The following is a 15,441-nucleotide window of genomic DNA, read 5'->3' as shown; positions in this document are numbered from 1 at the left end:
TGGAGCCTCATTTATTACTCTGTAAGGAAGTTAGCAAGTCAAGAAAGCTGGGTCTCCAGGCAACCCCCTGCTCTGGAATTGCTTGGCAAGAAACGTTGCTTTTTCATTTTAAGTTGTGAACCATATGAAACTATAGAAAGCTAAAGAAATTCACGGTAGAAGCCTTGGGTGTTGCTTTATATTGGATATTTCAAATGTTAAGAATGATCCAAGAAACTTTAGCTTTAGGGAGATATATACAGCAGGAAAAGCCCAAACCTCAAAAGGTGCTTATATGCTTCAAAGAAAACTTTCTGGTGACAAACCATGCTGACATGCTCAGAACAATCAGATACCAGAGTTCCAGAAACCCCCACTCACTCAGTTTTGGTTCCAAACCATTGTAGGAGCTTCTGCTGGTTGCATGTCAGGAAATCAAAACCTCCAAGCAGGAAGGATGAACTGGAGGCAGTCCTTAGTAACACTGACTGTTAAAGGAAATGTCACACTCCACTGAAGTGTTAGGAAGTAGCAGAAAACAAAGGCTTCACCTCCATTCAGTTCAGAGGAAGCGTAAGCACTGCTGGATGAGGCAGCTCCATCCACACCTTCAGCATCTCACCAAATCCCATAGTTCTGCAAACCAGCAGCCTGAAGTGCTGTGAAGCCACGCGGCTGCCACCACAGTAACAATGATGACTCAAGGGGATAAACACTCCCTTCTGTTACGTGCAGTGACCTAGTAAACCTTACTGTTATTTATTAACAGTAAGGGCTATGAAACTGAAGAAAAAAAACCCATACACTTAAATAACAAAATTGTTAGTGAAACCACTGTAAATCCACCCAAATTTTACCAGTTTGAAATTGATGGCACCAAAATTCCAATTCAGCTCTTAGCCAACAACTGCCAATTTCTGAGATCCTTTAAAGGAATACAATGCTGCAATTAAAGCACATGGACTTTAAATTTTCTTATTTATTCTTAATTAGAAGGCCCCTTCAGTTACACAAATCTTTGCCGTTTCAAATTAACGTCAACAGCTTAAGTCTGGATCCTGAGAACAGATTCATTTCAGTGGGATGACTTTCATACACTGTTTACCTGTGCAAGCATTTGCAAGATTCAGCCCTGAAGTTGCACACAACTTAGAGCTGTGCTCTTCATTTCTGAATAAACTCTCCTTCGAACTCAGTAACACATCATTCTGTCATGTGCCATCATATTAAGTTCTGCACAAACATATTTACATACATTAATTCAGATGAGTTTGTCAGGAAGAGATTAAGAGCTATTAGAAACCACAGCATGTAAATGGCAGCTGAGGAAACACACAAGAAAACATTGTGCAGTCACACATGGTTACCCCTCAAGAGATAAATACTAACAATAAACACTGAGGCTACTCCCTACAAAACTGATACCAATCAAGACTATTTTGCGCTTTGCAGCACCCAACACATAAGGATCTGTAAGTTCTTATTGAAAGGTCAAGGGGGAGATATCTTCCACATCAATGAGGCTGAAATTCACCTTAAATACTCAGTTTGGGTGGAAGTGAAGAGGAGACTGCTCTACACTGCAAGATCATTCTTGCTCACTTTTTGGAGAAAGCAAACTGCTGTTTCAAAGCAAATTCTACATGCCGCAGAAGACAAAGAAAAGTATGTTATCCAGCTGAAGCAGCAAGTGTTGCCTACAGAGCAAAAAAGTAGCTTGAGTTTTCCAAGAACACTACAACTAATATCCATATTCTTTAAACATATGTCAAGGGACCTGCTTTAAACACTGTCCAAGAGGTAGCACAAACTGCAGCAGGACAAAGACTTTCTCAGTACTATCCTAGGTCACCAGTCAAGTACAGAGACAAAGGCTACATCTGAGTTGCAAAAGAAGCATTTCAGTATCTTCTGAATGTTTCTCATCAAGTGCAGATTCTGAAAGACCCCTTGTCAACCCCAAAACAAAGCCTAGAGGAGCAGTAAGCACAAACAAGTATAGGATTTGGAGATACTTCAGTATCTATTAATATTAAACTAGGCAGGAGATTAAAATTACACTCAAGACATAACACCAGAAAAATGCACACTGGACAAAAAAGTTAAACTATTTGTTACACTACAACATACAGAAGTTGCTTGTAAATTCCCAGGAAGAATCAAGGAACAAACATCTCTTACTCAGTTTGTTACTTTTTATCACTAAACACAACAGATACAAAGCATTTTCATTGAAAACATTTTTTCCCTACTTATGCGTCCTGTAACTCAAGACAAGCAGGTTGCAACAACGTTAGCAGGTCATACATCTGAAATCCATAAAAAGAAATATACTTTTATATCATCAGGAAGTTTGGTATTAACAGCCCCAAAATACTAAAACAAATAGTTGGAACAAACTCTAATCAAAGACAGAAGTAACTGAATAAAGACCAGTATCTGAAGTTAAACCAGCCATATTAAAAACCCATCCACCTTCATTTTTCAGGCACACCCACTGAAACACTCTCTCCTAATCAAAGGTCTGCTGCTGTTGTTTCCCAGACCAGTTTTTTGACTAACACCCCTATGTAGAAACATGGCACAAGGAGGATAAATAAATAACAACCCATGGCATACCTGGGATTTCCACTAAAGCACAGGCTGCCTAAACAAGGCTGGAGAGAAAAGTGGCTTCTCATACTCACTCTAATGCCCAGAAACAGACCTTGGGAAATAGAAAGAAAATGCATTCCTTGTGCTCCACCTTCCTGCTTTCAAGGTGTTAGTACATACTCAAGAGTGCTTGGAAATAGGTGCTATTTTGGGGGACTTCAGTTTTCAAGTACTCAAGCACTTCAGCCCTGAAACCCAGCCAGTTGGTTTTGTGAGCAAAGTGGTGAAATAACTAATATACCGTTAACATCCTCCACAGCATCTTCAGCTTTCATTCACCGGCTTCTGTGGTTTATATTCACTTGATGGAAACAAGTTCAATATACCTGCATCCTTTCTTTCGGTTCCCTCTCCTCTTCATGCATAAGGAGACAGGCAAAAAAGAAGCACCATGTCAGGATTTACTGCTTCAAAATGTGACTTCTAACAAAAAATGAAAATCAGCTTCTTGCAAAAACTTAGCATGTTCTAGGAAATGTTCTAGGAAAAACTGACCCCACACAACTGGGACAATACTAGTTTCATCGCAAATTTCTATTTTTAAGCAAGCCCTCCTCTGTGGTCACCAGAAAACGTACATAATTTGAAATTAATTTAAAAACCAGTAAGAAGTTATGGGTGAGGGCATAAGTTAAGTGACTAAATTTTAGTAGCTGTGACTCCCAACTGGTGTTTCAGTCAAGCTATTACTCTGATTTCACCCAGCAGCATAGCTGTATCGCTTCAGCAACAATTTGCCTTCTCTGCAGCAGTGGGAAATTATTGCTCTAGAGGCCACAGGCGTTACACCCTCTCCGTGCCACATAAAGATCCACTAGCCAGGGTCAAATGAGTCTGGTTCACGAACAGAGGAGGACAGCCCCTTTCTCTTCCTACCTGCTAACAGAGGGGGATCACAAGGGCACAGCTTACCAGGTAATGAACCAAGCAGCCTTCAGCAGCTGTCCTGGTATCTCCACCTCCAAACAGTACGGCAGCACTTTAGAGATGCGTATGAGAGCACACTAAAAGCAACCTGGTGCTCCAACATGACTCACCTGTACAGTGTAGCAAAGCCCACAGAGCCTCAAGCCCTGCAAACTCATGAACTAGTCACATGCAAATTCTTTTAACTGACTGTAACAAAATTAAGGGTTTGTAAGGTAAGGACTCTGACTCTTCAGAAATGGGGCTATGTGAAGCTTATTGCTCAAAGCACATTGTAATCCTGTGATGAAATACGTTATTTAAGTGCAAAGTACTACTGTTGAGTCAAACTAAGATTTTTATTTTTACAAAATATCTAGGAATTCCTCAGCATTTTGCTGTTTAATAGATCAGTTCTTTATAAAAATAAATACTGGGAGGACAAAAGGGCCAGTTCCCCCACAGTTTTAGTAAACAAATCTCATTTTTTTCCATGCTAAAATCCGCAATATCTCAGAAAAATATCAAAACACCTATGAGAGACTGAGGATGCATCAGAGTTGCTCCAACTCATCTACTTTATTCCCACAGCTAGGAGATCACCAGAACTTCTAAACTTCACAATTTTTTCTAATAAGCCACAGTATCAGAAACATTATTTGGCAAAGGCTTGTTAAGGAACAGTTTCCTAATAGTCAGCAATAACCCTTACAATAAATTTTAGGGGAAAATACTTAGGGGTTTTCTCTTTGATGGTTTTTGTTCCTTAAGTAACGTACAAGCTATGTTTAGTCCCTCTCATTTCTATGGTATCTCCAGTTTCATGTATTTAGACCAATGACACTTTCCAAAAGCTGGTGTACAACGTCTTTATATACACTACAAATTCACGTTACCAGACTATTGTCAGACATTGAATATATAAATAACTTTGCAAAATATTTACAGGTTTTAAGCTAATCTGGTTCCAAGCAACCAACACTCTTAAGGCAAATTCATTTGTATGACTGGCTGTCTGGCCTTTCAGCACTTCTTTCCCCAAATCAACCCAAAATGACAGGCAATAGACATGAAATTGAATTACCCCCTGTCCCCAGATTGACAGAATTTCTTGTATGAAGAGATGATCCAACTACTTTCCACAAAACAGGGAAAAACATAGAAATACATTTCTGTGTTTGCATGTCAATAAAATCATGAAGGTGCATACCAAGAAGGGGAAAACCCAATGTCTTATAACGTTAATTTTTGTATGCACTTGACAAATGGATTTGGAATTTGGGGAACGCATCAGTTTAAAGCTGCACAAGCCTTTTTAGAACTATGCATTTAGAAGCTCATTTGATACAAGATCTGAAGAGCTCAAAGAGAATTTCTGTAACAGGTGACATTGTGCAATATAAAATGTAGCAGAGTGGATTTTCAAAGCGTACATTCAACTACATTAGAACTCTTATACCATATTGCTGTGCAAGATACTATTCACCATTTAAAGGTATTATGCACATCTGGCCAATCCTTACCTTGGAATAAAAATTGGCCATTTCAAATAGTATCTTTTTGTTATAACATTGCATTCTTAAATGCAGTCAGTGCAATCCCGTTTGTCAAAGGATGACTGAAGCAACCAAGCATATTCTGGTGAAGTAGACAGGATTCATATACCAAACATGCTTACTGCCTTCCTTTATGTCCCAATCATCACTTTGTTCTTAGTATTTTTCAATGCCCTGATTAGGTCTTTGTTTGGAAGTAATTAGCTACTGCAGTTTGAAGGATTTTGGAACAAAGCAGAGACTTTATACTGAATGCAGAGGTCATCTCTAACAGAGACAAAAGGTGGCAAATTATCGATTAGCTTTATATTTAGAAGCATCCCTTGGTTCACTGCTAGGATTGCTCCAGTCATCTGCTTCAGGTGTAGTCTTGTAGTGTCGCCACGCTGACTTATTGAAAACTGGAAGTCTTTCAAATGATTCACTTGAAAGGGCCTATGGAAAAACAAAAGCAATAGTAAGATAGCATCACAGACACCAAGAGCAAGATGATACTCTGGGAAGTCCTACAGTTACAACTTCTGTATTGAACAAGTGTGCCAATTATCCAAATGTTATATGCCATAACACTGTTTTGAAAATACTTTAGCTGTGACTAATCGCTCTACTCATAGTCAAAGTACTAGTCATTGTAATGTTAAAACAAAATAGTAACACTTTCAAATATATTGCTTCTTTCGAGGAGTGAGGTCTACAAAAACAGCAAGAAAAATGTTTTGGTCAAAAACATTTTAGGGAGATTTGTCCTTGACACGGGGCAGACAACTACTCTAACATTTCACTTCTCCAGCAAACTTGGACTCTGTCAGCACACTGACTTCTGAGGACTGATCTAGTACAGTCCATCAGCATGCCTTTTTCCACTGAGAAAGGCAGTACATTTCTTCTTCACACACACAGGAGAAACACCCATCAGAACTAAGGCTAGCACAGGATTCCACAACTTGCTACATAGCGTTGGCACTGTGCCTTGCTGTAAGTCAACAACCTGCACATGAGCTATACACTATATTCTTTTAAATTCCTTGATGATATTCAAACAGTTAGTTTCAACCTTTAGCCCCTGAGGAGCCTGGAATCTCCCAAAACATGACAATAGGATCAACATAGTGTACTGTACAAAGGTCAGGAAACGCATAGAAAAAGAGTATGTACTAGTCAGAGGTTAGTCAACATTTTTGTCAGTTTTATTGTGGTTAGACCTTTTACGATCAAAGTATTAACTAAATTTATATCTTATCACCCAGTTCTTTGGAAATTCAGCACTTATGATGGATTAACAGAAGGCAAAGATCCAAAACTGGGGACTGAAAAATGAAAGCAAACTAGTATTAGCACCAGGTTAATATTTATAACCTTGGGTTTCAGGATTCTGTGTAACTGATTTAGATAATGAAGACAGCAATTACCAATTTGAAAAGAAGTTGAAGAGTGAAAAGAGAGAAGGGTCACTTATTCAGCCTGCTACAAACAAACTGCATCACATTACTAGCTTATAAAAGGGTCAAATTTATACCTTCAAATAAATTACAGCATCCGAACCAACACCCTCCATGGAGTAGAGTTTAAGGTCACCTTGAAAGTACCTAGCATACAGACGAGAAATTGGCAAGCCATAGCCAAACCCAGCCTACAAAAAACAGGGAAATAAAAACATGATGAAAAATTTAAAAAGCCACACAGAACACTGAAAATAGACAATACCTAAATATTAGATTTGCATCAAAATCCTTTTCAAGCTTTCTTTATTACTCAGCCAACACTTTTGAGCAATCTTTCTTCTCCTTGGCATTATTTTTCATTTTTGGTAACAAAAAGGGAAAAATATCGGAGTCCTTTCTTAGGACTGACTTGGCCATTTTGCCTCTTCTCAAAGAGGTAGGTAGGTGCGACATATAGTACATGCTGCCTCCAATCAAAGCAAACAGATGCTCTCTTCTGCTTTCTCAATACGATTACCATTGCTATGATACTTCATTCCTTGGTTCAAATCAGAGGTTTGACAGCATGTTTGTTCTCCCGCAAACCTGGGACTATTATTCTCATATGTGTCAACACTTAAGAGACTACACAAAAAAGCCAGAGACACCTCTGCTTACTTCATCTAGGTCACACCACAAAGTGATTGTTGATGCCATACTGCAGTACAGATCAGAAGACCACTGCAGAGGACTGCACACAAAACAATATGAGGCACATAATTCTTGCTGTTGTTTACCCATCTACCAAAAGATCAGAATTCCACAGTACTGAAGGATCTACCTAGGACTGTGACCCTGTACAGACCACACAATCTTCAAATCAGAATAGATATGACAGGTATAAATTTTAGACTTTAAATTTACATAACTAAATATTTACAACCACAGCTGCCACAAGGTCAACACCTGGCACCTTTTCCAACCCACTCTTGTCAGAAGAAAAGAAACCAAAACTCCAAGCCTCTCTCACTGCAGCCAGGGAGCAAGATTTTGAATTACACATCACCATATCACCCCTTTCAGATGACTGGGTATGTGCCAAGAATCACAGTGGTTGATTATTTACCCAATCCCCTCTGAATTTTTCAGGACTATGCAAAGCAATAAAGGAAGGAGTCCAGACACACAAACATTTGAAAAGAATAATATACAAGGCAATGGGGTAATACAATTTTTCTGCAAGTGAGGTTTACAGGAAGAATTAAGACACCTAACGTTTTCAGAAAACCAAGAAACTCATTCCATTGTAATATTTCTACAAAGGCAACCTGACATGAAACTGAAAATCATGCCCTTAATCTTAAAAACAAAGCCCCCAAATGATCCAAAACCAGAAGGCCAAGAAAAGACTTATGAGCATTATACAGACCTAGTACGTAGTATCACTTTATAGAAAACCCCTTGAGGGAGAGATGAATATGAAAGAACTTTGTACTACAGTATCCATCACATATTCTCTTGCTGTTATCTATTATCTCCACAGTATCTTTTGACCTCTGCCTTGTTTTTACAGAAGTCTAAATTTAGTGATCTTAAATTGGTTAGTTTCTTACTCAGCAGTTCTGAGCAACGTGAAAAACAGAAATGCCAAAGATACCCTTTCCTACTCATGCTACTTGTCATAGTTAATAGTGTCCATTTCCACAGTTAGAATGGTTGCTTAGCAGCACTTCTTCAAACAACAGTATGCTTTAAGCATATAATTCTCAGACACATGCATCACTTTCAAACATCTGGTCTTGAAAACCAGATGCATTTTACTATCTTAGAAAGAGCTAAAAGAAATAATTCCGAAAGCTAACTTGCATCTTTTGTGGAGACCAGACCATACATTACAGGAAATAGAAGCACAGTAACCAAAGGGCAAATTGTAGATAGTACATACCTCCAGGAACAGCTCAAGTAAAGGGCAGTAACAAGCAATCCTGAAAACACATTATACTTTCCTCTCCCCAGAATTACATCTCCTCAAAACCCATGCCCAACTCCTGTTTGCCTCCTGCCCCTTCAAGCAGTCTTTTACACTCTGTGCGAGCCCTCATTATTTCATACTGCCTTCATCCAAAAATGTCCTGTCTCTTCTTTACAGTGTTTTTCAGGGTACTTTCCAAAACTGGTAACTTACAAGAAATATTAAGACAACAGACCCCAGATGAGTACCTTGTTAAGGCAAAACACTGCAAACAGTGTATTTTGTAAAAGACATTAAGAAGCTATTACTAAGTAGGTCTGTGCTTAACCTAGACAACAGATTATAGTCACTGATAGCACATCTGCCTTGAGAGGGAAAACCTTTTTAGAGCCAATTTCTAATTAAATATTACAGTTTGCATTATACCAATAGAGAATTATTACATTTCTGCGTACAGTTCTCTGTAGGTCTAATTAAACATAAGCCACATTTCTCCCACTATAAACAAATGCTGCCAAAGAAAATAATTCCTTAAGAAAACGTAATTCTCATTGCACATTACATTATGTTTCTAACATTTTCACTCTGCGTATAGCAGTACAGATGAACACAAGACCTAAGATCTAAAAGCTTCCATGCTCACAAGGTTTCTTGGCAGTTTTTAACAATATCTGCAATGGCAGAAAAAGAATTTCCACCGATCAACAAAAAGATTCCTCTCTTCTGCTCCCCAAGTCCATTAATGTTCATAAACTAGACAGGGGATCATATAGCAATGGGAGAGTGTGCTAGAACAGAAAAATATGTCTATTTACACTGCACTGCAATTTAGTATATTATCTAAGTCAGAACAACACAAGCACATACATACCTACCTATGTTCTAGAGCACCATAATTCTTAAGTGGTTTGGTCTTTGGCATTAAGCAATTAAAAATTTCTGCTCTACGAACTTTAGAGGATTTACATGCAGAACCTTTCTGCTGAAGGATTATTTCCAGACTAACATACAAATTATAGCTGGATCTGGGCCATAATACATAACATGGCAATCTTCACTGCCAAGTCCTTTTTTCTCTTAGTGGAAAGATGCCACAGACCCCCAGTCCCTGACTTCTGTCTGTCTGCACACACATGTAAATAATGGAGCTTAAAAACTGTTCTTGACATTCAATCATGTACAGGCTTCGGGTCAGACTCACAGGGCAAAAGCTGCCAGGTTCACAGGAGAGGGGGATACCTTGCAGGTCTGACTACAGTAACATACAGACTGAAGAGGGAAGCAAGGCCTGGAAACGGGGTACAGCAAAAGCAGATTAAGTACAAATGCCACAGAATCAAAGTAAGCAGTCTTGAAGGTAAGGAAATAAATACAAGAATGCACTGCTAAAGACACACGGGAAAAAAATGAAAGAAAAAGTAGTGTAAATCCTAAAATGAACACATTTTACAATCAGAGAATCATAAGGGAAGAAATATTTTAATAGCGAATACAACTGGTAATCAAGTCATAAGTTTATAATGAGAACAAGCTTCAGGAAATCCTTGTAGGCTGATATAGTAAATTGCTTATCAAAAGTGAGAGAGAACAAAGGCAGATTATGAATCAAGATTCTGCATTTGTGACAAAGGAAAAGGTTATATTTGAATTAAGGCCTCTCACCATCACACATCCCATTCAAGAAAATCTTCTGTGAAAAAGCCGAAGTTTGAAATATATTGCTAAAATGCGTTCTAGAGGTAGAAGCTGTTAAGTATTAATATCAACTTAATGCAGATATAGAACCAAGAGTTACATATACTGTGGTAGCATCAAACACTGCTGAAAACAAGGCAATACGCTTACGTACCACAACGCAATGAACTGTGGACTAATAGTACCGTAGAGACTTACTTCTAAAAATCTAAAAAGCAATTCATTATCTCTGAACACTCTGAACTGGTTTCATCCTCAGTTCACTGTTAATTATTTTACATCAGAAATAGTCATTTAGATTCTCTGTGCCATGTTTTAATAGCTGCCTGAAGACACTTCACACAGTAAGGGAAGAAAAGCAATTTTCTATTCCAAAGATTAAGTGACTGTAACAGAACCCATTTTCTCTTGATACATTTTACCTGCAAAAGCTTGTTAAAGATAAACAATTTCTTCACTGTAAAACCTGATCCAGTAAATTGCAGTAAAAGAAAACATACAACCAGAGTAGATCACTGGGACATTTAAACACATTGCAACTGCTTACCAAAGGCACAGCTCTTGATGGCTCCAAACTAGGCCTGGGTGCTGTTGAGTACATGTAGTTAAACAATCTGTCTATTTTTCTTAAAGGTACACCTCCACCTTGATCACTTATCTAAGGAATGAAAATTAAGAGTTTTAAACATGTTCTGAAAAAAACCTGCAAAAGTTCAGCAGCATTATGTAGATTACTTCAGAAATATGGAAGGAGCAGCTAAGGGCTTTGGGTTTGCCTAGTTTGGTAAAAAAATGAGGGTGAGTGGTGACCTCACTGCTCTCTACAGCTTCCTGAAGATGGGAAATGGGGAAGGAGGTGCTGAGGTCTTCTCCCTGAGATCCACTGACAGGATGCATGGGAACAATTCAAAGCTGCTTCAATCAGGGGAGGTTTAGACTGGACATGAGGAAGCATCTCTTCACCAAGAGGGTGGTCAAACACTGGAACAGTATTCCTAGGGGTGGTCAATATTCCATGCCTGTCAGTGTTTAAGAGGCATTGAACAATGCCCTTAACAACACGCTTTAACTTTTGGCCAGCCCTCAAGTTGTCAGGCAGTTAGATTAGATAATCCTTGTAGGTCCCTTCCAACTGAAAATATTCCAACGTATATGAAGAGTCAGAACTGATGTAGTAACTAATTTGCCTGTTCAAATTACAAGTCATACTGTTCTAAACCTAGCAGGTTTATATGCTGCATATTATTTTTAGACACTTACCTTAATAGATAGATCCTCTTTTCCCAAAGTGACTAAGGTTTTGATCGATGGATAACCTTCTTTTTTACCTTCATGCAATTCCACTGTAGCTCTCATTGAATTCTACAGATAACAGAAATAAGTGGGTTTGAGTCTAAACTTTACCATATATGCTTCCTATGACAACTTAGAATTTGCAGTTTTGTTGAATCTAAATACTTTTTCCTACATTTGTATACAAGAAAAGGCCATATTTAAAACAAATTCAAGAAGTGCTTTCTAGTCAATGAATTATCTACTTAAAACTTCCACATCAGAACTTCTTTACACATTTATCTATTTAATATAGTCAGAGAACATAAAGTAATAATTTTCTCTTCCTCCCCCTGACCTTGTGAAATCAAGTAATTGTATATAAGTGATGACAACATCCTTCACCTTGCAGAACACCAACAGTGATGTTCACCACAGATAGCAAGATTGCATTTTATCAGCCTGAGTCACACAATTGTTAAGTTACCATCTATGAATCTGACTTTATCATATCTATTAGTAGGGTTTCCATCACCAGTCCCTCACACATTACCATTACTTACAGATACAGCTTACTGGTTTCACACTATTTCATGACTTGTACCAAAGCATACCTAGAAGTAATGTAGAAATTCTCACCTGTTCTGCCCTAGAACTAGTTACAAATGGTAAAGCAAGGGAAAATTTAAATGAATATACATGACAAGTGTCAGAAATCAAACCCAAAATATCATTATTTAGGAAAAGTTTCTCTCTGACCAAATGCATTTTTCCCCTTAATGTCTGCTGTTCAACTGCACCACCTAGAGACCACCTGTCTTACTCAAAAGCATATAATAGCTCTCATGTTCCATTTTCACTGTTGTTCCAATTACTATGGAAACACAAACCAAGCCAAACCAAAACATGCTCTTCACATGATTCAAAGACATATAGGCTGTTTTCACAATAAAGATACTGATCGTAAGCAGTCCTCAAATATGCAATAAAGATGCAAGCTTATAAAAATTGCAAGGTAATGAGCATATCACTATTGGAAAAAAGACTACCATGAGTGTTTAAAGCTGCAAAAGCACTTAAGTGGGAAACCAAATTTTTTTTCTTAAGTACACAAGGGCATAAGAGAGGGCTCTAAGCTTTTAAGTTTCAAACCCTCTTCACTTGTTTAAGAATAACCTTAAACAAACTGAAATGACATTTAAGAGCTGTAACTGAGCAGAATCTCAATTTCAACAGTATCAGAAGTTCACAAGACCTTCCAAACAGTAAGTGCAACCTACCTTGAATAATTCAAATAACATATGAAACAAATGAGAAGGTACATAGACTACTTGAATAGGCTTGTTTGGAGCTTTAGCTAAAAAACAAAACCAAAAAAAGTAAATTCTTTTTTAAAAAACAGGATTTTATAGCATTTCTACCTACAGGAATAACATGAAAATGTAGCCAAAACTAAGTATGTAAGCATGTTCTAATTTTCCAAGTGCAACATTAGATCCATGAAGTAAAAACATAAAATTCAGTTGACTCCTATCATCTGAAGTAACACATTCTAGTGATGATTTTCAAAGACATCTATCTATGGCAACAGACTTTTAGATATGAAACTTCACTAAACAATGGTTGGTTTTGTCCTGACAATGTATGCTAAGAAAACTTTCCCACTAGAATGGGAAACATTTTTTCTTAACACACATGATATTTAAGCATGATATCTGCTGCATAAAAAGATTAAAATAAAAAAAAAACAAAACACTAAAAACCAGAAACCCACAACACTTTAAATATTCCAAAAACAATTACATATTTTTCCTTAATTAAAAGACAGTGCAAAGTACTCAAAACTTTTCAAAATATACTTCAAACAATATCTCAGTTTTCTTATCGCAAATCATAACTGAATTGTTTGGCCACTATTGCCCTGCTGTTAGTGTTTCCACAGATGTGTATGGTTTGGCACAACTCTGAATGCTAGAGTGCTGACTGATTCAGCCAGAAATACTACAGCTCCATTTAATACATTCCAGGACAGTTTTGGTGCTGAAGATGCACTTGTCTCTGAATATCTACTGGCATTAAATTATACAGTCCCAGCTTGTCAGACTCAGCAGAAGTTCAGGCTGAAGAAAAGTCTCTGAATGTCTGCTTCATAAACGGCAGGAAAAACTAAACATGCACACAGACTGATGTGTGCAGACAGACGTGACTGGAGTCAACATCATCATTTTTGGCACTGAGGGCTGATTACAATACCAGTTATTACTTCAAGAGACACAGTAGTGAGATCTCCTAGGAAAAGGAGGAGATCAAAACAATGCTCTGTATAATTAGTTGCAAGGCAACCTTCTGTTTTATTATGTTAATTTTATCAGAGTCCATACTCCAGTTTTATGCATCACCAAAATGAAGGCAGAGTGATTCACACTCCTATAAGGCATAGAGTACACACAGAAAACATGCTATTGCTGCTCTTGTGATCACATCCGCAAAGCCACTTTCCTCATGCTGATTATAAGCTAGTTCATCGGAAACTAGTAATTCCTTCCTCACTTCTTTTTTTGAGACCCACCAACTTGTTTTCTCTGCTGTTGGATCTTTTTACTTAGTCTTCAAATGAATTTCTGCATTGATTCCTCTGCTGCAGCACTCAGTACTTTTTGCTCAAAAAAATCACTCAGTTTTGGGCCCTTTGGTTTTGGGAGAGGGGCTGACAGTATTGCATCCGACTTGACAATATCACTTTGCGTAGAGAAGTATTTCTACAATATTAAATAGTACTTTAAGCAACATACATTCCTATGTATCACTCCATTGAGTGCTACCCATTTCTGAGACTTCTGCAACTCTACTGCTGAAGTTTGGAAACATCGTAGTCTTATGTTTGGATAGCCGTCCAAAATTTGCGAGGATCACTCAAGACAATTTATTTTTTAACTTTAAAAAGTAATCTACGTTTTGTCAATAGAAATTATGAACAAAAATCTATTCTCATCAATTTTGTAGGACTGAATTTTCATCATTGTAATCAACTTGAAACAGACTTTCACGTAAGAAGTTTATGATAGGACTTAAAGCATAAGCTATGGAAAAAAAATCCCAACAATTTTGCCACCTTACAAAGAAGAGCTCACCACTAGTGCAGAGACTGACAGTGGGATTTATAGGCATATTCAAAATCAGACAAATTTCAGCTCTATTATAAGATTAATTTGAAGGCAGGCGTGTTTGCTTCCCAGTTATGATTATTCCTGACCACTTTATTTTCCTTGAAGTAACACCAAATTCAGCAGCTAGCACTCTGCATTCAGCATCAAGAAGTAAACATATCATGATGAGAAGCTGTAATTCAGGTGCCCATGCAGACACATTAAAGTCACCCTAAAATACAGGACTGCAGAGTTCAGACTATCACTTACAATTAACTAACAAAACTAGAAATCACAGCTATTAGAAATGCTTTTTTCCTACATACATCACTTAATTTCACAATTACCATTGAATTCTTCAACTTCCAGATCAGGTGCCACCAGATAGTACTGTTCACACAACATCTTAGCTGTTTCATAAGCATCTATAAAACAACAGAACACTGATTAAAATCACCTAGAGAAGATTAGCAAAGTTTATCCTGTATGCAAAAGACAAGCAGAAACTCATTTTAGTAACTAGTTTACAAGTGTGAAACTGGTATCCATTCCAATCCTTTTTTCTCTGTATGATTATAGCCCATTTGCCAAGAAAAGGCAACTTCTATTTAAAGATCTACAAACAAAAGCAGATTCGTAGAGACAAGCTATTTTCCATCTTTGTTCAAGGCTTGAAAACCAGAAGGGTATAATCTTAGGCTGACCATAATACCTACTTATTTGTCATGTGCTGATCACAATTTAATACTTTCAATCTCAAACAAAAAAGTGATGACATTGCAACCACAAATTCATTTTTTCCAAACACAATGCTGTTTACAATACTTCATTTTCAAGGT

At 37.5% G+C, this 15,441-nt stretch overlaps 1 protein-coding gene across 3 annotated transcripts in view; it reads right to left on the bottom strand.

The window, feature by feature from the left end:
• Positions 1–2,160: 2,160 nt before the first annotated feature.
• Positions 2,161–15,441, bottom strand: part of PDK3 (pyruvate dehydrogenase kinase 3) — a 52,608-nt gene continuing 39,327 nt past the window's right edge. For 2 of the 3 annotated variants that reach the window (XM_061453315.1, XM_061453316.1), the window contains exons 6-11: positions 14,950–15,027; positions 12,737–12,813; positions 11,445–11,546; positions 10,732–10,842; positions 6,613–6,726; positions 2,161–5,531 (exon numbers count right to left, since the gene is read on the bottom strand). In XM_061453315.1, the coding sequence (XP_061309299.1) occupies positions 5,388–5,531; positions 6,613–6,726; positions 10,732–10,842; positions 11,445–11,546; positions 12,737–12,813; positions 14,950–15,027 (626 nt within the window). In that variant the 3' untranslated portion in view covers positions 2,161–5,387. The remainder of the gene's footprint in view (positions 5,532–6,612; positions 6,727–10,731; positions 10,843–11,444; positions 11,547–12,736; positions 12,814–14,949; positions 15,028–15,441) is intronic. The other variant, XM_061453317.1, reaches the window with a different exon arrangement.

This window comes from Pezoporus flaviventris, unplaced genomic scaffold, assembly GCF_033815535.1.
Source record: "Pezoporus flaviventris isolate CSIRO_AGI_PZ_B2104156 unplaced genomic scaffold, CSIRO_AGI_Pfla_v1 ptg000015l, whole genome shotgun sequence".
NCBI classification, from domain to species: domain Eukaryota; kingdom Metazoa; phylum Chordata; class Aves; order Psittaciformes; family Psittacidae; genus Pezoporus; species Pezoporus flaviventris.
This window is presented reverse-complemented; position numbering and strand designations above follow the sequence as displayed.